Raw genomic sequence first — 25,684 nt, 5'->3', positions numbered from 1 at the left:
AAACCAATCTGAGACTACCTTCCTTGTGTGTGCACGAGTCTGGGTACTTGTAGTTCTTGTACATTCGTGTTACTGGGACAAACTGTATTGACCCCACTTCTATCACTTCCCTGCGTGTTCACTAGGCGGCGCTCGTTTGCCTGTTCACGTCGTGCGCTCCCCTTAAGCACCGCCCCTCCGCTGGTTCTCCCCTGTGCTCCCCTCGCTTAGCACCGCCCCTTCGTGCTGCCCCGGCCCAGACTCCCACAGCCCCAAAGACGCCCTCGGCAACAACACTCGCACAGCTGCGTCGAATAAGACACTGTCCAACCACTCACAAGCCCGGATTAAAACTACACCGAGCGGATCTGAACCTCTATCCGCTCAGGTGAACCATTCCACGGCTAGACCAACCAGTCACACCGACGATCCGAACCATGGGGCTTCCCTCCTGACCGAAGCTAGCCTGGGAGTGGACCGACATCTCCCCCTCCTCTCAAGCCGAAGGGGGGCACGCGATTTTCGGGTTTGCCCAAGCGGTTGAGTCGCTGTTATTTGCTAAAGATTTACCGGGGGGATCTGTACGGGAATGGTGCTCCGAGCTGACGGCTTGTCCAGACAGAGAAAGGCGAGGGGAACCCGGGTGCAGAGTGGTGCTACCGACCGGACTGTGGCTGTTTTTTTGACCGAAGGGAGCGGCTCTTGTCCGGAGTGTTTTTGTGGCTGCTTAAGCTAGCTCCGGAGCGGCTAACCGAGCGACCCCCAAAATATCTCAGGGTTTCAGTCTAAAACAATCAAGGCTGACTCATTTTTACTAGCCTTTTACTACTTGGAAACTAAAAGGAAATCATTGTATAACTTTATTTTCCAGAAATCATGGACAATTTATGATAACACCCGTTAATAAAGCAGTTAAAAACAATTAGAGCTGCGTTCAAGCGAAACTACCTGGACTGTGTTTTGTTGCTAAATGCTGTTAGCGTGAATGTAGGCGAAACCTTTTTGTGTTGTTTTTTTTTTTTTTTTGTTGTTTGGAGGTTTTTCTCCACGTTGGATGCTGGCATCACAATTTTCTTGCAATCATGATGATAATAAGCCGAAAACCAGAGGGTCCAATTGCAACAGGTAACTATTTTAACTTCTAATATAGATGCTGCAAGTTTTAATAGTGTTTTAACAATGTTTTAATAGTGTTGTTGTAAAGAATTGACAACTTTTTGCAGGAGTTTAAAATGATTTTTTAATCTTTTTTTAATGTTTCAACTGAAAAATCTGTTTTAGGATGCTTCTACTTTCTAGATGTTGTGGTATTTCTTGTAAACGGCTACAATAATTGATTTAATCCAACACAATTGCAAATAAACACACAGACACACACAAGTTCTCCAAAATGATTTAATTTGTTTTAATAATGGCACTTCTTTTTACCTATAAATGACACATTCAAAAGGGAAGTGTAGATTTGTTTTACCCACAATGCATGACACAAACATCACCTTCCTGCTGATGTATAAAGGTGTATGATAAACTTATAACATTAAAACGTGACCTAGTTTTGGTAACTTGAAATCTATCCACCCTAAACCCATGTCATGTTAAAATTGCATGTCTGACATCTGCTCCTTTCCACCTTTCGCGGAACTGGCAACCCCTCCTGGCGTTTACAGAAATATCATGCACCCTGAAATTGCTTTGATCGCCCATTTATTTTCTTGGCCAGTCGTCTTAGGTGTCAGTGCACGTCGCCCCGCAGACACCACGATTGACAGATGCTGATTTTTCCAAGGATCTTTGATTACAAGAGTTCAAGACGTGCGTGGCGACGTAAACATGTTTTCTTTTTCCTTGTGTTGCCATATCAATCACGAGACTCAGCTGGTCAGACAATGTTTTGGGACGCACTCTTCAGGATTATAATGCCGCCCTTTACGTCTTTGCAGTAAGATTGTTTGCTTCTTATCTAGCTTTGCACATGTCAGCTACTCTATATAGCTTCATTACCCATTTGTGCCATGTTGGGAAGTTTTGGTTGAGTTTCCAGTCAGCAATTACTCACGTGTGCAGGAGTAGGGCTTATCTTTATGGCTGCTTTTTTTTAATATGGTGGTTTCATTTGAACAGCTTGTACACTTTATCTGTTGTATCTGCAAATTCTACCTTGGTTTGGGTTGTATGTTTGTACCAATGGTCTAACACTATGGAATTCCTTGCATTTCAAAACTGAGTAACTTTGTGTCCAAAATCATTAGAAAATCGTTTAGATGTTTGTGGTTTTAAATTCAGTTGAAGTTGAGATGTTTTAGCTAGTATCAAATCAGGCTTGCACTCAAAATTCCAAGATTCAATTAGGCTCTGCAGCACTGATAAATAACGTTATCCCAGATGATGGTACAAAGATGCACCTAAAATGGATCTCTGTTTTGAGTTAGTCACTAAAAATTGACTAAATGCAACTAAAAGTTTACTTACTTGCAGATTATTGTTAAGATAATTATAAAGTAGTTTGATTATCGATGTCAATACCTGGAGTTGCTGCCAATTTGCCCAGCCAAAAGGACTGGGCCGAGACTGAGCCAGGACCCAACTTGGTTTAAACCACAGCTCAGTTTGGCTTGAACCAGAACTGAACTTGGGTTAAACTAGGACTATTGTTATACAGGCAATTCTGTCCTTTGTTGCACCTTTACTTTGAAACCAGACCCTTTTATGGGACCATAGCAGCAGCCATTAGCCTAGCGTGTTAGCTAGCACATGCTCAGCTGTGTTTGTGAAGGGAGAATTTCACAGTGCGATTCCAGGGTCACATGGACTCGGCTGTCTGGATGTTTGTGGTCGCAGCAGGTCTACAAGTGTTTATTTCTTTTTTCAGCATGAATTTGCACAAACAAAGTCAGATGTTGAGATGGGAAGTCCTCAAATCTCAAAAGCTGATTAGTTGAGACAAGTGGAGTCACCATTATATAAATATGAATAAAATAGATGGAAACATTTGTCATCAAACTACTGTAAAATTGACTGAAGAAATGAACTTTTGTACTTAGGCTTGTCACGATAACACATTCTGAAGCACGATATGCCACTACAGTTAAATACTGCGATAAACGATAATATTGAAATTACTTTAAGATATTGATTAAGAGTAAAAATAAAGCAAGATAATCCAAGTAAACAATTTTTAAGCAGAGTATCACTAAAAGCCATAAGCTACAACAGAACGCAACCATAATTGGCCATAAAAGTGACTTATTCAACCCTCAACAGCTTAAATCTTATCGTACTACAACAAAAATAACACAAATCTCCCTACTTTTGCAAAGAAAAAGTACACACAAGAAATATTGAGTCCCAAAATATGTTGTTCCATCTTTCATATATTGAAGTTGAAATGATTATCATGACAAGCCACCTGTACATGGCAACTTAATGTCTAGTAGTGACGGGCTGAAAAAAATACTTTGATTTATTGCAACTAATCAAATTAAAACCATGAATTTGGTAATCATTAAGTGAATCAGGACTGTACTCAGACTCCAAATTACTTTCCAGGTGGTAGAGGTTTCATGACTCAGACAACCGTAATTACTCTTTTCTTTCATCTGGGTCAAATTAAAGGTCCTATATTGCGCAAAACTGACTCTTGTGAACTTTTAAGTCATGTTATAATGCTGGTACTTACTCAAAAACGTAGCTGGAGTTGTCTTGCTTCATTCACACATGTTTGAGTAACCCTTTATTATTTGTGTGTTGACATCTCCAAAGGTGAAATTGCTCTGTTCCACCTTATGATGTCATGTAGTGGGAGTTTTCAAGTTAACGGCTCCTTTTTACCTTTTTGTTCAGTAAAAATAGCCAATTCCAGGTCTGAAATGATTCTAGTGAAGGTGTATAGAGTTAAAGAACAAGTGGAGCACTTCCTGTATTACAACATGACATCACAAAGTAGAACAGCGTGTTTTCAGTTTGAGAAAAGAGCTCAGCCTAAATTTCCAGGGTTTGTGTCTTAAACATGCGTGAAAGAAACGAAACACAACTCCAAGTCTGTTTGTGATGAGGAAACAACAGATATAACTACTGCTTAACTGCTTTAGAACAAATAATATTTTACAGAAACGTGATAAGATTTGAGCTTCTAGTACTCATATCATCCATATTTACCTCAGTGATATATCAAACTTCAAAATGTGTTGTCGTGACAGGTATATCGGCCAAATGCCACACAAATAAGAAAAAATGTCATACCGCTGCATGTGAAGACCTGTCACGACAACAAAGTATCACGATAATATTGAACTACTTTAAGAAAATGATGAAAATTAAATAATGCAAGATAATCCCAGTGAATCATTTTTAAATAAACTGTTTCACTAAAAGATATGAGGTGTAACAAATAAACAGCAGAATGTACCAACAATAAGCCATAAAACGGGCTTATTCACCCTTCTACAGCTCAAATCTTATTATACTACAACAAAAATATCCCAAATCTTTACACTTTTACAAATAAAAATTAGCCATGATGAACATAGACCCCAAAAAATATGGTTCCAGCTTTCATATACATTACATAAACACTGTTCAAATATCGTATCTGTTAAATTTTGAACAGTAGGCAGGTATAGTAATCGTCATGATAGGCCTATCCCTTAATGCTTTTGTCTCCAAGCAGCAGCAGAGGTTTAATCTGTCCCCAAGCACCTCCTCTGACGCACCTGTGTTCAGGCTCCTCTTGTGGGCACGTCCCGTACAACGCACTTTCCATGTTTATGTAACAGGATCCGAAGACGCAACATGGGTGATTATAGCAGACCTCATAGCCAGTGCCACCTATGAAAATGATTAGCGGTGTAAATCTGATTAGAGTGAGACTGATGCTTCACAGCTTAAAGGGCCCATGATGCGCTATTGTCTGATCTGTTCTAATGTTGTTTCCTCATCACAAACAGACCTGGAGTTGTGTTTTGTTTCATTCACACATGTTTAAATGTTTAACACGTAAACTCTGCATATTTGGGCTGAGTTCTCCTCTCAAACAGAAAACACTTGTGTCACACTTTGTGGTGTCATGTGGTAATACAGGAAGTGCACGCTGTTTTTAAACTCCACACACCTTCACTAGAATAATTTGGATGATTTCAGCAGTGGAATTGCCAATCTCTACTGAACTAAAGATGACCTGTTACCTTGGAAAGTACCACTTGATGACATCACAAGGTGGAACAGAGCATTTTGAGCTTTTGTGATGTTACAGACTAATAATAAAGTGTTACTCTAACTCATGTGAATGAAACAAAATAAAACAGGTATGTTTTTGAGAAGATAACAGCATTATAACAGCTCACTAGAGTCAATTTTGCGTAAAATAGGACCTTTAACTGAATACTATCTAAAGGTTCACTGTGTAACTTTTTAGGTGAGGAGTCTGTTTCCATGAATGTAATGTTGCACAGTATGAATTCAAACTAATTTATCTTGCATTTAATTACAATTTATTCAATCACTGCTACAAAAATACACATAAAACCTGCATTCTTACAGTGATCGGGTTCACCTCTCCACAGATTTGACCTGTAACTTTACCCTATGATATCGCCACCGCTTGTTTCCTTGGAGATGGCTATGTTTGATGCAGTACTGTGGAACATTCCAAGCACAGTGATAACATCTGCATAGAGACAAACAGGTGGCGGTTCCTGGAACATGGACATGGCCAAGGCAGGGTCTGAGCCGGTTTGAAATGAAAATCGACAGAACTGAATGAAAAAAAACAAAAACTGCATTCACAAAATCATAAGTTGCAGTACAATTTAGGTGAAAGTATTCGACATTATATAACATTTAAATCGTGTTTAGATAAGCAATATATTTTTAAAATCAAGATTGAGTTCACAACGTGCATCTGAAACACGTTGAAAATCTGAAAACTGCTTATCTACAAGGATCAGCTGCGTTTCACAACATGGATGACTAAACTACACGTGAGAAGGTAGACACTATTGCGACACAGGGATATTTACTCCTCGGCATAGGACTTCAGATTATGTGTGGGATTTACGGTTCAAGTTTCAATTGGACTGCAAAAACATGACAGATGCAATTGTCTTTATATCCAGTTTGTTTGCAGCATCTTACACCAGCCATTCGTCCAGTCTTGTCCACTTTACTTGATTTACAAATGGGGAAAACATGGCGGCGGGGTTGTTTAAAAGTACGAAAAATCTGATGCAAAGTGTTATCATCATAGTATCGAGTCTATTCCTTTGTGTGGTAATTGAGTTTTAAATTTTAGAGTCGTGACAGCCCTATATGACAAATTGAATTGTTTTTCTAGTTGGTTCGTGACATATTGTTCAAGCCAGTCCTCCAGCCTTGTCCATTTGTTGTCATAGTAACACAATACAGAGGGCACATGTCCAGTATCTTCTGACTTCACTTGATCCGAGCTGCAGATGAACAGCCGGCGCTCGGAGTTTGTCATCTGAGAATCGCTCCGTCCCACAGACCCCCAAACGCATCACGCTGCCCCCCGCACCAGACCCAACACTTAGTAACAGCGAAAGGCAATATGGTGATTAAAATGCGACGCAAACGAGCATCATGGTTACAGTGCAGGCCTCATATGATAAAACTACAAGATGGTAAATCGAAACTAAATTCTTAACTGTTATAAGAATTTACCAAAACGGAAACAAAAAGTCTCAAGTAGGATGTTGAAAGTGTGTGAACTAGGGATAAATGCAGAACTAAATGTGCTCGTACCATACACTAAAATACCACTAGGGTAAAACCAATGATGTTTTTGGATGAAGTACTCAATTGTGTTACTTAAAAGTACAGATACAGAGGTAAAAAGTTACTTAAGTAAAAGAATTTAAGTTTTTAAGAGTAAATCATTTGTTAAGGGGATAAATGTAGTGATATTTTGGCCAACAGCAGCAATACTAATCAGTTTCTTAATTTTTCTTATGAATTTTGTGTATTTTTTTTTTTTTTTTTGCTCAAAACTGAAGCGTGAACTTTAGTCATGATGTTACCATGAACATGGTAAAAATAACCCTTCAGATCATATAAAAAGTACTTTTCAGTCCAGATCAAAAATATAGTGGAGTACAGTACAGATACCTGAAATTCTACTGACAAAGTGTAGTACTTTACTGCACTTCGTCACCTTCCACCTCTGGATAAAACGATATTTGAATGTTTCCCTCAGTTCTTATCGGCCTAGCTTGAAAACCATGAGAGCTTTGTTTTAGATAAGTAGCCTGAGTGAGAAAACGTTTATCAATTCAAGTAAAGGTTTTACAAAGATAAGTCAAGACTAGGTATAGGACGATATTGAAATTTCATGTCACGATTATCTTGGCCAAAATAATTGAGATTAACGATTATATCACGATAATTATTGTTGCTGACAGTTTAAAAATGTTCTGGATATGAATAATTACAGTTTTAATATTATGAATGGGTTCCATATTTAAACAGCTGTTAAAGTATTGTACTTTTGTTATAAGTGAGAACAGTGGTCTAGAGGAGATCATCAGGTAGTTTTTTTCTGCACATTCTGGTGACAATGGCGTTTATCTTTGTTGGTGATTATCACACTTACATAAAAAGTGCCATGATTATTGTCAAAACTTTTTTATCATGATAAATGATATTATTGTTTATTGTTCCATCTCTAGTCAAGATACACCTGAAACAATGAGGGATGTCGAAGTTATTTGGTTCATTGATAAGTTTTATAAGATTACATGAAGCCGGTCACATATTAGCCCTATATACCTACTACCAACTAAACTGTTTACTGATATCGGGCACCCAAGACTAGTGTACCAAGGCTAGCTCCACTTGTTAGTAGGGCTGGACAATACTTTAACTCGAGATACAGTCATGTCTAATCTATGTTTTTAGAAAGAAATTTTTTTTGAACCAAATTCAAGCTCAAGCCACATGAGGAAAAATCTGATAGTTTTATTATCATATCACTGAGTCCTACATGTGAGTATTGGGTGACACAGCCTCAGTATCTGCGCACACACCTGCAGATCAGGGGCAGGTCGGCAGACGCTGTCGTCACAGCAACATCTGCTCCTCACATTAAGGCCAGTAATGCCTCTGTGCCACATTTAGACCACCACAGCTCTCTGCCCCATGTGAGCCCTGCAGGTCAGAATATAAGGACCACAGGTACAAGAGGTTTGATGTTCCGAGCCAATGGGGAGGGTATTGTATTGCTTTGCCTGAAATGTGCCTCAGTATGGCATTAAACGTGTAGCTCCAGCCGTGCAACTGATTATGAGGATACAGGTCTTGTCTGACTGGAGTATGTAGACAACAACATATTTAAAGGATGTTTTTCCTGAACTAGAAGAAAATAAATGTTGGATACAAGCCAGTAGCTCAGTTGGTAGTACTCATTCTCTGACCCAAAGGTTGGTGGTGACGCGATTACGGCTGTGACAGATAGACTGTCATTGTGTCCTTGGGCAAGACACTTAACCCGCCTTGCCCCTAGTATCTGTGTACAGTGGTTTATGAATGCGTGTGAATGTGTTCCTTGTTGTGAAGCGCTTTGAGGGCCTTGAAGGTAGAAAAACGCTCTATAAATATGAACATTCACAATTTAAAACATCTGCTTTTGCCCACATTTTGGTCTTTATCCCTCCATAGTTATTCTCTTACTCACAGATGCATTTCCCATCCCGTTAAACTCTCCCTCTTCTCTTTGTCCCACAGCGCGTCACGGAGACGGCCTCTATGACTCGTACATGAGACCGGAGCACATCCTGAAGGAGGAGCAGGACCCCAGCAGCCCCTCCGCTCTGCCCCCTATGCCCAAACACACCGTGAGTACTCACTTCCTGTCTCTGTGTGGGTAATTTCCTGTCCTCTGACCCTGCGCTGTTCATGGTCAGTTTTGTGAACATGTGAACTAGAGTTGTGGAGCTTCTGTTCTTCAAAGGCTGATGATAAATCCACTGTCATGTGAATGCAGCATTACTCAGCTGTATTTGTTTATGTGTAAGGAAGGAAATGAATGTCTAACTAAAGGTGAAGAAATATTGCTCATATGATTTTTAAATTGTTCCAGAAAACATAACCATTGGAAAATATATATATATGATTTTTTTTTAATAGAAATAATATCAATAGTTTTAGTTCACATAATTTTTATGGTATTTGGACCTCACAGATGTTTTTCTACTAAAATATTACCAACCAGGCAGATGTTTTACTAGGTCTAGTCCTTGGTCTAGTCCTTGGTCTAGTCCTTGGTCTAGATATGATTTTTTTTTTCTTGTTTATTCTTGTTTTTTTAGTCTTGGTTTAGCCCCTGGTTTAGTCCACCTACCCCAGCTAGTCAGTTGGGTCTTGGGGCCAAAAAGTAAAAAAAAAAAAAACATACAATAATGTAAAGTCACCTGCATCACCATATATTTGATCATACATGCTGACAGTGATGGCTGCCTCTACATTCGCAATACAATTAACTGGCATTCGAGTCTTGCCCAGTCGCCATGTTATCAAAATATGCAGCAGCTAGCGCCTTATATTAGATTAGCCCTTATTCCCTAATAAATTGGCCTGTACATTGAATAGGCCACATGATATTCACTCCCCTCCTCCACTCTGGTCCGTTGTGCTCTGGTACTACGTGGGACAGGCAGTTCGCTTGTATTGATGGATGCTCGGGGCAGTGTAATAAACCACACAGTGAACCGCATTCTTGTCCGGTCTGATTAGCTATTGTTGTTTATGTTGGCGGCCATCTTGTTTTGAGAAAGTACACAAGTGAAACGTGTGGTGCCTTAAGGGCGACTGTTGTGTCACTGAAGTTGATAAGAAAAAATATTTTGTGTAGAGTAGACCAGTGTTTGAAGTAACGAGTAGTTGTAGTTCTTGTATAGCAGCAGTAGTAGTAGTAATCTCAGTACTATAATACTATACTACACAAAAAGGTTACTTCCATTGGCATTTTGGTCTTCAAGATGGTCTGCAAGATTAATACTGATTAATTAAGATTAATTAATTACTGTAGGGGCGACAGTAGCTCAGTCGGTAGAGCATTGGTTCTCTGATCCGAAGGTTGGCAGTTCGAATCCCTCCCACATATGAATGCTGTCGTTGTGTCTTTGGGCAAGACACTTGACCCGCCTCGGAGCCAGTGTCCCTGAACATCGTTATTGCAAGTAGGACATTTTGAAGCACAATATATTGAAGAAAATGGAGACAATAAACGATAATGGTGAAACAAATTTATCCCACTGACGCAGCAATCCAGATAAACTCGGTAAACACTTTTCTAAATGTATAATATTGTTAAAAAGCATGAGCTGCAATAAATGAACAGAATCTATAATGAGTCATAGAAGTTAAGTATTTGACCCTCTGCAGCTCAGATCATATCATAGTACTGACAAAATGACAAAAAGTTCCGCAGTAGTCCCCATGATAAATATTTCCCAAAAAAGATTGTTCCATTTATGAATATTGAACGAAAACCCAGTGTAGTAAACCAGAAAAGAAATGGCAACAACCCAAAGTTCTGCTTCTGACACTAAAATGTAAAATGTTCATTTTCATTTTAATTAACATTTCAGTAATCTATTTACCAATATAAGCCATAGTTATTGAATATTGCAGTTTTTCTTCATATGGTACAGCTGTAATTAGGATGATGTTACAAAATCCGCAACTGCAAACGTGAAAATATCCTGTCTCCTCACCCTGTAGTTTAGACCTCCAAACATGTCGCTTTTCTCTCAAACGTCATTGCTTTCGTACAATATAAAATGCATTGTAAACTGAATTGCAAATCTACTCATCACTATTAGTTGTGTTTTGTTTGCTCGTGTAATCGTTCATCTGTACCTCATGCTAATGGTGCTAGCAAACGTGCTTGGAATTACCTGATCTATTTGATTTATGAAGGGCTCAAAGCCTTGAGATGTCTGACGAGCCAGAGATGACCGTGTTTGAGTTTACATAATACTAACAAGGAAGTTGGCAGAAGCATTGATCAGTTGCAAACAAAATTTTGATTTCATGGAGGAAGAGGAATGAGCCGACAGTAGCTTAGTTGGTAGAATGTTTGCCCACTGAGCTGAAGGTTAGTGGTTTGAATACATAATTGGTCAATCGGGGTGCGATTCCAGCTCGACCAGATGACTGCTGTTGTTGTTTCCTTGAGCAAGACACTTACCCCCCCTCGCCCCCAGTGTCTGTGTACGCTGGTGTGTGAATGGGTGGTTCCTTGATGCAAAGCGCTTTGTGTAACCAATTTGACTATTTTTCTATTTTATATATTTTAATAAATAATAGATGACAATTAAACTTTTTGTTCATTGTAAATGCAAATGAACCTGAAACAGTCCATTGACATTCTGTTCAAGATTGCAGAACTGAGAGACCCCACCTCTTCAGGTTTTCATTCACATGTGTATACTGGGGGAATCTTGCGATGTGACATTTTTGAACCCTGAGTCCGCATTTATTTGAGGTTGTTAAAATTCAGAGGAGTAGGCCGAGATAAGGGGTCGGTGAAAGCAGACGTGCATGAATCACTCAAAATACAACTTTGAGTCATCTTTAGGTAATATGCCCCATTTTAAGGTCATAGATGTGTGTTTAAGGCGGGGTGGTGGTTAGGACCAGGATGTAAAGCTGAAGTTGTGTTGTTTTGAACTAAGTTGCCGTTAAACTTTTACTGTTGAGTGACAGTTTGACAGCAGCTGGATCCCACTGGACGAGACGAGCAGGTCTCAGATCTGCTCCATAAGCAAACTTTAAAATGTGTCAAAACAACAGGCTCATGCTATATTACAGTTGATTTTTGTTGGGAAGAGTCTTTTGTGCTATATATCCACTATATATACACTTCATATTTCAAGTTTTTTGTTTAATATAAGTAGGATTTAGTGTATAGTTCTAATGATTATTTTCTACTTGCATTATACCTTTTTTTTTTAATTATTTGTATTATTTTATTTTTCAAAAGTAGAATTGGACTGCAATGGACTTCCATATTTGTTTTATTTTATTATTTTTTTACATTTTATTTTTTGGACAACTTAAAAACTGTTAAGATTTTTTCATACATTTTTAGCTTTCTACCAAAATAAGCTCATACAAATAAGCAGATGTGAAGCATTTTTACACAGTTGCTTATTTATTTGTTTATTTATTTATCAGCTTATTTTAATTGACACAGATACTGGTCCCATGTCCTCTGCTGTCTTGTGACCACAGATCTAATCGCCTGGCACAGCTGTTTTGCATTAGCTTGCTCATATACAGTAGAAGTATGTGGTACCTTTTTGTCATAGGTTTCCCAATGAAAAAGCGCAATTTGTCTGGGTTACTTCAGCACCAACGGGAAAGAGAGGCTAGACATTTGTAAAGATTTATTGGGCTTGAAAATGTGACCCACAAATTCAATGATCAACAAACACAGCGCTCTCACCCTCCCCCGGCGCTTCCTCTCACTCAGACCTCGTTAGTCCTGGTTCAGTCATATGGTTTAGTCTTGTTTCAGTTTTATGGTCTAGGGTTGGTTTAGTCTCATGGTTCAGTCCTGGTTCAGTCCTGGTTCAATTCTATGCTTTAATCCTGGTTTAGTTCTACAGTTTAGTTCTACAGTTTAGTTCTACAGTTTAGTTCTACAGTTTAGTTCTACAGTTTAGTTCTACAGTTTAGTTCTACAGTTTAGTTCTACAGTTTTGTTCTACAGTTTTGTTCTACAGTTTTGTTCTACAGTTTTGTTCTATAGTTTAGTCTTATATTTCAGTCTTGGTTCAGTCCTAGTTCACTTCTGTGGTTTTGTCCTGGTTTAGTCCTGTAGTTCAGTCCCTTAGACCTAGTTTTCTGTGTTCGAGAGTGTATCTTCTGTCCTGCACGTTTATAGGGTCTGTGGAGTGAACGTGACAGTGGCTTGTCCCAGTTCAATGGAGCCTGGACTCTGAGAAGTGGGTAGTGCCATGAGCACAATGATGAAACTTTATAAGTACCACCAAGAGTTTACTGTGTATAAAATTGAACTTGGGTAGGTTTGAGCGGGGGACTAAGCAGGGGACTAAGCGGGGACTGAATTTTGGTCAGTTTGATGAGCAGAGGGTCTGGGTCCTGAAGCAGTCACCTTTGAACATGTGTTTTGACCATTTCATCTAAATGTCACTCCCAGTGGTTTACAAGGTTGTTTCCCACAAAATTGACTCTTGTGAAATTTAAGCCATGTTAAAATGTTGTTACCTCTACAAAAACATACCAAGAGTTGTGTTTTGTTTCATTCACACATGTTTGAGTAATCTTTTATTAGTCTGTAACATCTCCAAAGCTCAAAATGCTCTGTTCCACCTTGTGATGTCATGAAGTTGTAGTTTTTAAGTTAACAGCTCCTTTTACCTTTAGTTCAGTAGAGATTGGCAATTTCAGGGCTGAAATTATCCAAATAATTCTTGTGAAGGTTTGTGGAGTTTCAAAACACAGTGGAGCACTTCCTGTATTACCACATGACGTCACAAGGTGGAACAGAGTGTTTTTGGTTTGAGAGAAGAACTCAGCCTAAATATGCAAGGTTTTTGTGTTAAACATGTGTGAATGAAACAAAACACAACCCCAGGTGTGTTTGTGATGTGTAATATGGGACCTTTAAAGGAGTTCACAATGGGCTTTACTGTATCGCCTTGAGGTGCCCCAGTGTGGAGGCTAACCAGCTGAACAGGTACACGAGTGAATATGCAGCAGAATGACACCTTTTGTGATTGCTGCCTCATTCTTTCCCTACACAGGAAATCACCTTTTCACCTTTTACATCACAATACGAAGGTTTCGGTTTCTCACTTCAAACATAGTTGATGAGTCACTGTCATTGATAAGTGAGGTCGGCCGATGGGTTTTAAAAATGTGTGATATTTGAATCCCCCAGCTTTAGTATTTTATGTAACAAAATTAGCATGACAGCAGAAAGGAGAAGGCATAGAGTGAGTTATTGTGAGTTATCTGGAGTTTTGGGAGTGACTCCTCGCTCCTCCTCACGATGATCATATGTATAGTTCTTTTGGTTAATGGTCATAATTTTATTCAGCACTTTTCCACCTTTCAAGCCACTCAGAGCGCTTTACATCAAGGAATTCACACGCACACTCAACAACTCCACAAGGCCGCACAGTTTCAAATGATCATAATTACAATATGCCCCAAAGAACTGATTATAATTCAATTCTTCTTAATAAAATGCAGCCCTTGTTTCCCTGGTCATTAGCAGGTCCCTGTGTGCTAAGATGTTAAAGGCGTTTGTCTGACACACAGAGATAAGCCTCTGCTCCATCTGCCGCTGCTGTGGGACAGATTTACAGCCCTCCTCCTCCTCCGCCCGAGTCCTGTCACGTTTGAAACACTGAGCAATACTGACGTTTGATTGGTCCCTGCACTGGATCAATATTTAACCTTCGCATCAGCAGACATTTTTGGTTTAGTCCCGGTTTAATCCTATAGTTTAGTCGCGGTTCAGTTTTGGTTTGGTTCTGGTTTAGTTTAGTTTTACTTTGCATTATCAGTTTGGTCTTGGTTCAGTCCTGGTTCAGTCCTGGTTCAGTCCTGGTTCAGTCCTGGTTCAGTCCTGGTTCAGTCCTGGTTCAGTCCTGGTTTAGTTCTGGTTAAGTCACTTTTGAATCACATGGAGCAATCCAGTCGTTTGATTAGTCCCTGCACTGGATCAATATATAGCCTTCACATCAATCGTGGTTTAGTCCTATAGTTTACTCGTTTCAGTCCTAGTTCAGTTCTGGTTCAGTCCCATAGTTCAATATAGTAATTATCACGACAGGCTTAGTTGAGGATGAGATGAATGATTATCTCTGTCGTTTTAACCAAACCGAACAGGAAACCAATCTCTGGCGTCTGTGTCTTTAAGAGCGGCCTGGGATTCCCACTGCTCCACATTAACACACGAGCAGTCTCAGCCCCTCAGTCCCACCGTCTGAGGAGCATAATCTAACTTTAATGACAGCTTTATTCCCCCATGAACCGTAATCTAGAGGAGCGACGCTTCCGCTGTGGAGAGGAAGAGGGGAGGAGGAGGAGAAGGAGAAGGAGAGGGGGAGAAAAAGGAAGTGAGGAGAGGGAGGAGAGGGGGAGGCGGAGGCAGAGAAAGAGCGGAAGGTAGGGAGAAGGAGGAAGAGGAGAGGGGTGGGAGGGGAGAGGAGAGGGGGAAACAGAAGAAGAGAGGCAGGTGGTAGAGAGGGGGAGGAGAGAAAGAAGGGAGATGGAGGACAGGGATGGGGGGGTAGAGGAAGAGAAAAGAAGGAAGGAGAGACAGAGCGATGGGGGAGAGAAATGGGAAGACATGGAAGAGAACTGGGGCAGAGAGAACAGGAGAGGAGGAAGAAGAGACATACCAAAGGGAAGAGAGAAAGAATGCGGAGAGAGGGAGACATGGGGGGGGGGGTTGGGTGAGCAAGGAGAGGCAGAGCGAGGGATGATACCAAGAGGGTGAGAAACAGGAAGTGGAGAGGGAGAGAAAGAGGGAGTGGAGCAGGAAGGAGAGGTCAGTGAGGGAGGAGGGAGACGGACTGAGCGGAAGAATGAATTCCTGGGGTTCCTCCAAAATTACAGTTTACAGCCGAGTTCTTTGACCTCTGCGCCCCGGTCGGAAAATCATTTTGGCTATTTTTACAACGTTGGTTTGCTGGTATGTTTAGCGTACTTGAGCTCATGACTAGTTTTTTTTCCAATAGAATCAACTTTTTCAATTGCCTGTGATTTAAGTTTTATTACAACTACAACTAAACAAACTAAACTTTCAAATATGATGTTGCACAAAATCCAAAATATCACCGTCTTTATCTTGGCATAAGTAGCAACAGTAGCTCAGTTGGTATCCAAAGGTCGACGGTTCAAATCCCGCTCTCGACATAACATCGTTGGTAGAGTGGTCAGATCCACTGGCCCACAGGTTGGCGATGTGTTTCCATTTCCCACAGATGAATACTGTTGTGTCCTTGAGCAAGGCGCTTAACCCATCGCCCCCCCCCCCCCCCCCCCATTATCTGTGCACACTGTTGTATGAATGTGTGTGTGAATGGGTGAATGATTTTGGCAACGTCTTTGGCCTTAACGTTGCATAACAAACCTACCCAAAAAATATAGATACTGACTAGCAGTTGACAAATGTTGAAGCTTTATATTTTAGAGATCTGTCAAAAAAGTTACACAGTGTCAGTAGAAGGTCCATTACCTGTTTGTCGTCATTGTTGTTGCCTGGAATGTTCCTCAATAATGCAATAAAACCTTCCTCATCTATCTTATCTTCTCTTTTAATACATTCTATCAAACATTAAGCCTTTTTAAGCCTATGATGTTCTGTTGATTGATGAACTCATGAACTCGTTTTTATCTTCAGTCACATTTTTACATACCACTTTCTATTTCGTGTCTATTTCTACTTTCTCGTTGTTTCTCTTTTGTTGTTGTTGTACTGGTGAAGCTGAACTCGTTTTCCTGCTAATAACAATCTCAATAGCTTTGCCTTAAACCAGTCGCGCTTGTCGAGCTTCTGTCAGACCTGTCGTCCGCTGGTGAACTTTTAAACACGGTCCTCTCAGTACTGGTTGTAATCTGATGCGACATCGCCGCCACATTCAAATGATTTCTTTGTATGGGACAACATGTGAACAGACACTGTGCTATTGTTTTAAACCTGCTCTTTAAAGCATAATTAAATCACAACCGCAACTGTAACTAATGGCCCCAGCCCCGTCCACAATGTAAACAATGCAACTACAGTACTGGTCTGATGTCATTCCTTCTATATATACCTCCTGTAACTGCAAACATGCTCATCTCGTTTACTTATCAATAACCAGTTTTGACTTGGCTGTAAACAGACTGGCAGTTCTCTATTGTGTTCATATATTATACTGCAAAATGTTAGTTAGTTTCAAGTATTTTTATTGGGAGTATGAAGCAAGACTAATATATGTAGGCACAATGACTGTTCTCTATTTAAGATGAGATGGACCTGTATTTGTCCCAGTACAGTGTTGCAACGCAAAGTTCAAGAAACGACGAGAGAATGAGGGCACGCAATCAAATGTCACGGTGAAAAACTGACATGGTTACCAACAGACATAACTTATAACATGATAGCTTCAGAGTCATGAAAAATCAAGGAAGTTGCCATGGTAATTGACAATTTAAAATAGACATGGAACAATATATCTGTTGGCCGATTATATTGGGCTGATATTTATTTGGACTTTTTTAGCACATCGGCTATTGGCCTTAAATCCTCTCCATAGGCCGATTTTTTTTAATTTATTTTTTTGTTTAATCTGCTGCCTAAAAAATTAACTCAAAGCTTTATATGAACACTTTAAGACAGCTGTGTAGTCGTGTTTTATGCAGTTCTCTCTTCGTATAAAAGATATAAAAACATAATTTTGGGAAAAGCATCAAAATCGGCCCAGCATAGCGCCCCAAAAATATCGGGAGAGCTGATCAGCCATTGGTTAATCTGCGGAAAACCCATATTGGTCAATGTCTAATTCAAAACTAAATACATCTTCTGAATCTGAGCAGTCAAAATGTCACCTATCACAGGAAACTAAAACTCATGGAGGTTTTGAACTGGTTGCCATGGCGTTTTGCGTTTTTAGTTTAATGTGTTGGTTTTTGTTGGTTTTATTCATATGTATACAGTGTTTTTTTACTTCTAAAGAATTGAAATCTAACCTTTACTGTCTTCTCAGGTGGTGAGTAACAAGACCGTGATGAGGGACCAGGTTTCGATACGCGGCGGCGCTCTAAAGGTGAAGTACCTATACGAGGACGGCACCAACAACCGCAAAGTCAACGCCATCTCCACGGCAACCGCCCAGAACGGCACCCCCAACAAGACCGCGCCCGCCCCCGCCCTGTCCAAGGAGCACAGCACAGACAGGTGAGAGAGAAATATTACAGGATTTAGAGTGATGAGAAACTGCAAATGACAAAACATTGAGTATCAAAAGTCCTCAAAATGGCTGCCACAACAGGAGACTCGAGCTCATGAAATAGACGGTTCTCAATTTTTATCTGGTAGGTAATTTCTATAAATGTGTGCCAATTTTAGCATTTATTCAAAAAATGTTAACCTAAAAGTTGAAGTATATTGCATTATTTAATATTCACCATTTTGACCCATTTGTGTGTTTTCAGTTCTGAGTCGAACAAAGGCTCCAGCGAGTCGTCCAGTGGCAATGGGAGTAAGTGCAGCCCCCTCACACCGGACCAGGCTCTGAGGCTGTACCGCTCTCAGCTCTCCTCCCTCGAGCACTCTGAGATCCTCTCCTTCGCAGACGTCTACTTTGTGGGGCCCAATGCCAAAAAGCGCCCCGCAGTGGCTGGAGGCAGCAACAACAGCGGCTACGACGATGAGCAAGGAGGCTACATCCACGTACCTCACGATCACCTGGCCTACCGCTATGAGTTTCTCAAGGTATGTGACCAAAAAACAATACTATGGAAGTTTACTCTTGTGGTAGAAATAAAACTGCTGTGTGCTGTCTACATACAATTATAAAGTCATTTATCTTTAGAGGATCAGAAAGTGTTCTGTTAGCATGCTAATGTTTGTTAGCTTTACCGTTACGTCAAATCTCTGCTCTGGTCTCTTAGAGTTGTGAAAAGTGCTTCTGAACTCATAGCGACTTATAATTTGGATGCTAGGAATGTGTTAGCAAAGTGAGGAACAACTTCAGGCGGCTGGAAACTGTTTCAAATGAACTAGTTCTGTTTTTCACATATTTGAGACAGTAAAAGTCAGGTGCAGCGACTTTAACGCTCATTTTGCTTATGTAAGTGTTTTATGAAACTGGTTTCCCATAATGATACAAATCTCTCCTTCCTGCTTACTCCTCACAGATCATTGGGAAGGGCAGTTTTGGACAGGTGGCTAAAGTCTACGACCATAAGACGCAGCAGCACCTGGCTCTGAAGATGGTGCGAAACGAGAAGCGTTTCCACCGACAGGCGCAAGAAGAGATCCGCATCTTGGAGCACTTACGCCGACAGGACCGCAGTGGCTCCATGAATGTCGTGCACATGCTCGAGAACTTCACCTTCAGAAACCACATCTGCATGACCTTTGAACTGCTCAGCATGAACCTTTACGAGCTCATCAAGAGGAACAAATTCCAGGGCTTCAGTTTGCCCCTGGTCCGAAAGTTTGCCCACTCCATCCTGCAGTGTCTGGAGGCTCTGAGCCGCCACCGCATCATCCACTGTGACCTGAAGCCAGAGAACATCCTCCTGAAGCAGCAGGGACGCAGCGGTATCAAGGTAAAGGCTAAGGACACCGCACACATCTAGGTTCATGTAAGAACAGTGTCTGTAACTGTCTTTCTCTCCTCAGGTCATCGACTTTGGCTCCTCCTGCTTTGAGCACCAGCGCGTCTACACCTACATCCAGTCCCGGTTCTACCGTGCTCCCGAGGTCATCCTGGGCTCGCGGTACGGCTTACCCATCGACATGTGGAGCTTCGGCTGTATCCTGGCGGAGCTGCTGACGGGATATCCGCTGTTCCCGGGGGAGGACGAGGGCGACCAGCTGGCCTGTGTCATGGAGCTGTTGGGCATGCCTTCACAGAAGGTCCTAGAACAGGCCAAAAGAGCCAAGAACTTCATCAACTCCAAAGGCCACCCGCGCTACTGTGGCGCCAACACGCTGCCCACCGGAGCCACAGTGCTCACGGGCTCCCGCTCCAGGAGGGGCAAAATGAGGGGTCCCCCGGGCTCCAAGGAGTGGAGCACTGCCCTGAAAGGCTGCGAGGACGCCACCTTCACTGACTTCATTAAGAAGTGTTTGGACTGGGACCCCTCGTCTCGCCTCACACCCACTCAGGCGCTCAGACACCCCTGGCTGTACCGCAGGCTGCCCAAGCCGCTGCCCGCTGACAAGACCCAAGGCCCCGCGGTCAAACGACTGCCCGAGCAGCACAGCACCTCCTTCCCCTCCATCCTGGCCAAAGGGGGGCCTGGCCTGGGGACCACCACCACCAGCAAACTGCGCAGTACCATGATGGGAGACTCGGGCGACGCTATCCCACTGCGCACAGTCCTGCCCAAACTGGTCACTTAGGGAGAGAGACCACTCCTCTCTGCCCACTCCTCTGGAGGAGCCGGGACACTAGCTTTTAAACTGGTTTGGTTCTTTTATTTTGTACTGCGCGGTGTCGACACCCCAGGTTTTGTTTTTAATATTAGTGAGCTCTGAAGTCAATAAACGCTCATGAGTTTTTTACAGAAGATTTTGAGAAACTGTGGAATTTTCTGTATTGAGCCTTGTTAAGGTTTGATTTAGATACTGCTTTTAAAATGTTTGTGTGAGTGAGCAAATGTTTGTATCCGAGTGTTCTCACGAGTGTCACCTCCATCCTTCACAGACTTCACACTTAAAGGGCTACTCACATCGTCACCACCGTTACCGAGCAAACCGGGTCGGCATCATTTTACCACCCTCCTTATGCTAATGCCTTCACAGCGCTTTGACAACACCGGCAGTTACGTAGTTCAACATCTGTAGCAATAACCCATTTATTTTCCATCCAACCCGATCCGTGGTGCTTGCACAGTAGCTCGGTATGTTACAAGAGGATGTGTGTGTGCTTTAGCTCATTGGTGCTATGTTGATGTCAAGAGTTAGCGGGGGACAGTTAGCGCTACTCCCTGTTACTGGAGTGTCATGGCTGACGCGGTTCACATAGATGCCAATTATTATTCAGAAAAAGATCTAGAGAAGAAGAAAAAAGCTTGCACATGAGTCATAAGTGAATCAGGAAAGTTGACGAGGAAAAGTTAAGAGGAACGTTACATCTGCTGCTTGCAAAAAGGAGTGGATTATGTGAAAGAATGGTGTAATATGGCCTGAAGTTTTGTAATCTTTTATTTTGTGAGCCAAGTTTTGCTGAATGGGCCAGTGAAAATAGATAGGTTTTATGGTACTCGAGAAAGATGGCATTTCTCAGGGAGTAATACTTGATACATCCCTCAATCCTCTCTTTGTTGACCCGGTTGTTCGACTGTGTTTGCATTTTTGGGCAAGACAAGCAAGAGATTTTCAATGTTTTAACAAGTAGCTGCTGTGTATTTCAAATCGTGAATTAAAATGGTGGTTTTGATGACTGGTAACAAAATGGATGTAGCCTACATTGTCAGTTTCTACGTTAGCAACAGGTTGTGATTAGCAGATTAGCATTTAGCACTATTTAAGCTAAAGGCTATCTATACAAGTCACTCAAGTCTTGATCATGTGGGCAATAGAAATTATAACAATATTCTAGCTAAGTTTCACTATTAGCTAAACATTTCAAATTACAGAATTATTAATATAACTTAAAGTAATGACAACATGCTGCGAAATTACGATCATGTACGATGGCTAGACAATGTTCGCTTACCACTGGGCTAGTTATTCTGGCTATTTAGCTAGTTGAACATAATATACCTCAATTCTCAATGTAATAAGCTAACATTTACCATTAGAACAGGCTTTTTGCAACCAACCGATGTACATGTACGTGTTGTTCGTGGATAGGTAGCAAACATTACGCAGTGGTTTCATTTATAGCAGCGATTAGCATGTAGCCTAGCCTCAAATTCAGATTACGTACCACTAACTGTCAAATTTTAATCAAGACAATTTGACAAAAGCTGATTTAAAAGTCCTTTGTTACGCTGTTGTCACATCAACCGGTAGTTCTGGTGACCTTTTTGTAATCTCTAAAAAATTTAAAAGCATTTCTTGCCCTCAAAATGCACATCCAGTTTTTATTTTTATAACTTTATCGAAGGGTTTCTAGCTTTTTGCTCCACTCGTCCCTGCCCTGTACCATGCATGCCAGTGTCCCTCACCCGAGAGAGAGCGAGGGAGCGTGCAGTTTATGAGGGGGCTTGATGTGACCTAGATTCCTCCCCCTCTCTCCCCCCTCCTCTCCACTGTCTCTGCCTCATGTAGGGCAAAATCCTCACTGTCATCTATGGTGCTTCATGTATTGATGCACACACAGACACTTGCTAAAAAAAAAACTAAAAAAAAATACAAATCCGGTAGGACTGGGCGACATAGCGATAAAATTCAAATCGAAATCTGGTCGATATGACGATGTATTTTGGCGACTCAGTGCTTCTAGTGCCCAAATATAGATAATTTTCCCGGCCCACTCCTCCTATTGGTCAGTGTTTGTTATATGTGAGTGAGTGACAGGTGGAAATAACCAATCACAGTCGAGCGTGATCTCAGAAAAGAAGATTACTTTATTATTTACCTTTTGAAATGGTAATATAGAGATGTTCAAAATTCATGATATGATCTGAAACCATGAAGAAATTATGAAATGGATTTAGGCACAGGTCGCCCAGCCCTATGTTCAGGTGCATGTTGAACGGACCACCACTGAAATAAATAACACAACCCTAAACTCAAAAAGTCAGGGCTTTGTACTTCACGTCACTACTTTTGTACAACAGTTTATAATTAAATAATAATCTGAGAAGCAGAGGATGTCGTGGAGAGCGTCAGCGTCATGTCGTTACTAGCCGTGTGCAGTTGTAAAGGGGTGTTTGGTGTTCCAGCATGAATCCAATCTTTTATCAAACCGAGTGACTATGAAGAGAAACTGTACAGTAACCAAATGAAATTGTAATAGTTTCTTTTTCTAAAGAAAATAAAATACTTATTAAGTGACTTTTGCTTGTTTCAGATGTTTTTATTTCTACTCTATCCATACAGATGTGCAGTAGTTGGTAGACCTGTCTTTTTACCTATACACTGAGCCTAGTTAATGTGTAAAATACCCATCATCTGTTCTCCATTTTCTTTATTCATTGGTTTTATAGATGAAAATTAGCTCCAAAACCATAGCAATTAATTTTGAACTTTGAATTAATACACCTAATGTTTTGAATGGCTAAAAGTCCTTAAAATGGTGCCTATAAACGGGAAACTTTGAAACCCATTTGGCTAGTTTTCATGCCATCATCCTACCAAAATATTTTACCACCGTAGCTAATTTTAATTTTAGTTTCATTAGAGTGACATCAATACATTTTTACTTCACTAACTAATAAAAGTACAAAAAACACGCGGGATGACATGGATGACTATATATACTTTTGATGTGGTTTAAAAAGCACAGTAATTGTCTATATAATCCACTAAACATGACACAAATGTGCGATAGAAGGTTGTTATGTATATCAAGATAAGACATGTGAGTTTGGCTGTATAACTACAACATAAGACTTTTTTTTTTTACTGTCAAAATAAACAGATCATCACCATCATCTGCCCTTAATGCGTCAGCACTTTACGGATTGCATCACTTGCGGTAAAGATGACACAACCTCCTGTAAATCACGCTCTTCCAATAACACAAAAATACCATTACAAAACTTTGCCGGTAACAATGGCCTTTAGATCTACAGTTATGATAGCAGCTGTGATAATGTTATTCCCATGTATTTGTCGGTTAACCTAGCACCCAAGGGCGTATCTCGTCACCTGACCCGCCCTGTTTTTATGAAAGGCCCGGGTCCAGACGGGACACGGCGCAGCTCTGTATAAAGTGAATTGAATTTCAGGTGATTGGGTTTCAGATTCGCCGAGCTCGGAGCCAGCGGTGACTCATGGACGGCTCTCGTTGTACAAAGAGTCTCTGTCCGCTCTGGCCATAAATAATTCAAATTTTGAGCTTTGAAGGTCTGTGTGATATAATACGCTAAATTAATAAAAAGAAGAAAATTACAGGTCAGACATGCGCAAGATTTATGGGTTTAAGAGTGATTCAAAATGACCGTTGCCGTAGTGATTAACAATTCAAAACAAGTGTGATATCTTACGAATGGGAAAAAGTCCTCAAAATGTCGCACGTAGCCATAGACTATATATAAATGGACATAGCTAACCTGCTAGCCGCTGTGTTCCAAATACGAAGTGATCATGGGGGCGCTTCCGGCTCCATCGTGTCTGGCTTCAATTCGCTTTACATTGAAAAACTGTGGCCCCTCTCTCTGTAACTGCTGCTGTCAGACTCGTCATTTTGGTCTTAAAATGTTCAGATTAACCCGCTCTACATGATCCTGGTGTTTTTTATTTTGCTATTGTGTCTGTAAATCAAGATCAAGATCCCCGAGGTCGCTCCCACTAGCGTTAGCAACAGGTTTGACTGACGGCGTTGCTAAGTGTCCGCTCCTTGATAAACCAGTGGTGCGAGCTCAGGATCGATTGTTTGGTTGCTATGATTGTTACAACTCGGGTGGATCAAACATTAAAGAGGACACAGGAGTCAACGGGTTACGAAAAGTGAAATAGTTTATTTTAAGTTAAGTTGAATTTATTTTAAAATGCCAAAAACGCCCTCCCATACCCAAAACAAAGTAACAATAGAAAGGCGGACCTGATGAGCCAAATAGAACAAAAACATGCGGCACCGGGCCAACTGTGACATTTTGTAACCTAAAAGCACGCGCCAAAACAAGCGTAAATAAAAAATACACTTAAGATAATGGAGCAAAGCGGCACCAGCACGTAACAATTCCTTTAACCGCTCGCCTCATTGAGTTCATTTGTCTGGAGTCAAACGCTGTAGGAGATGTCACACTCCCTTAGTCCACTTCTTTACGCAGTTTACGACATGAACGTAGAACATTTTACACAACCTGCTGCAAAACTTTTCCCAAATTCTCCCTTGAAATAAATGGGATTCGCGCCTGGACATGCCACCACAAAAAAAAAGCCCAGTTTGGAGCATTAAAAGGCATAAGGTCAGTAGCAAACACACTGAAGTCCTTTTTCATTTTCTCCATACACAGTGATGCTAAGATCCTATTATAGCCACAGCTGCCCTGGGGTAGACTGACAGAAACGAGGCTGCCAATCTGCACCAGCACTCACACACGCACACACACACACACACACACACACCTCCACATTCATAATCAAGGCGGGTGAAACGTCTTCCCTAAGGACACAACAACAAAACTCGGTCCGAGCTGGAACCAAATCTTGTTGTTTTGGTTTGAGCCGCTCCCATAACCTGATAAACCACCCGCCCTTGTAAAAACAGGTGTTATGAATAAATCTGTCATTTTATAGGCCCATAAAAGAGCGATGATGTGTTCTGGTTTATGGCAGAGTGACTAACGCGGAATCAGAGGCACTTCAGAGCTGCGTGTGCGACAGATCGGAGGTGTCAGACTGTTTATAAAGACACTATTACATCTGAAAGTACTGCAGTGACTCATGGTAAACAAGAAATACTGTACTTTTAAGAGGTGAGCTGTGAGAAAGGAAGTTATAGTCTGATAACTCAACAGTGGGAGCGTTAGGGTCATTGGTCTAAAATGAGTAAATGAAATACGTACTAAAGCGCTCAAGTGTCTCGTGTATGTTATAATGTTGTTTTAATATCACTTCATGACATCACAAGGTGGACCAGAGCATTTCGAGCGTTGGAGATGTAACAGACAACATTATAACCTGACGTCAGTTTTGCGTAACTTTCAGCTTAGTCCTTGCTTATAACCAGTATAGCTCTAGAATAATCCTGTTTTGGACCCGGTTCATATCTTGGAGTACTTTGAAGGCAAAGTAAAATAAATAAAAACATTAAACGATGGCTAAAAATAAACGCGGCTTACTGACAGATGGACGTCAGATTGTTTGGATAGACGA

The 25,684-nt window shown here is 41.0% G+C and overlaps 1 protein-coding gene across 1 annotated transcript; it reads left to right on the top strand.

Moving 5' to 3' along the window:
• The first annotated feature begins 235 nt into the window (after positions 1-235).
• On the top strand, positions 236-22,696 carry dyrk3 (dual specificity tyrosine phosphorylation regulated kinase 3). Its single transcript, XM_033966188.2, has 6 exons — positions 236-1,104; positions 8,713-8,822; positions 17,724-17,914; positions 18,172-18,451; positions 18,877-19,293; positions 19,367-22,696. Exons 1-6 carry the CDS (start codon positions 1,062-1,064, stop codon positions 20,090-20,092), a joined length of 1,767 nt encoding a protein of 588 aa, XP_033822079.1. The 5' UTR covers positions 236-1,061; the 3' UTR covers positions 20,093-22,696.
• The last annotated feature ends 2,988 nt before the right edge of the window (positions 22,697-25,684 follow it).

The sequence above is a fragment of the Periophthalmus magnuspinnatus genome, chromosome 5 (genome assembly GCF_009829125.3).
Source record: "Periophthalmus magnuspinnatus isolate fPerMag1 chromosome 5, fPerMag1.2.pri, whole genome shotgun sequence".
Classification (NCBI taxonomy): domain Eukaryota; kingdom Metazoa; phylum Chordata; class Actinopteri; order Gobiiformes; family Gobiidae; genus Periophthalmus; species Periophthalmus magnuspinnatus.
Note: the sequence above shows the minus strand (reverse complement) of the source record. Positions and strands in the feature narration are given on the sequence as shown.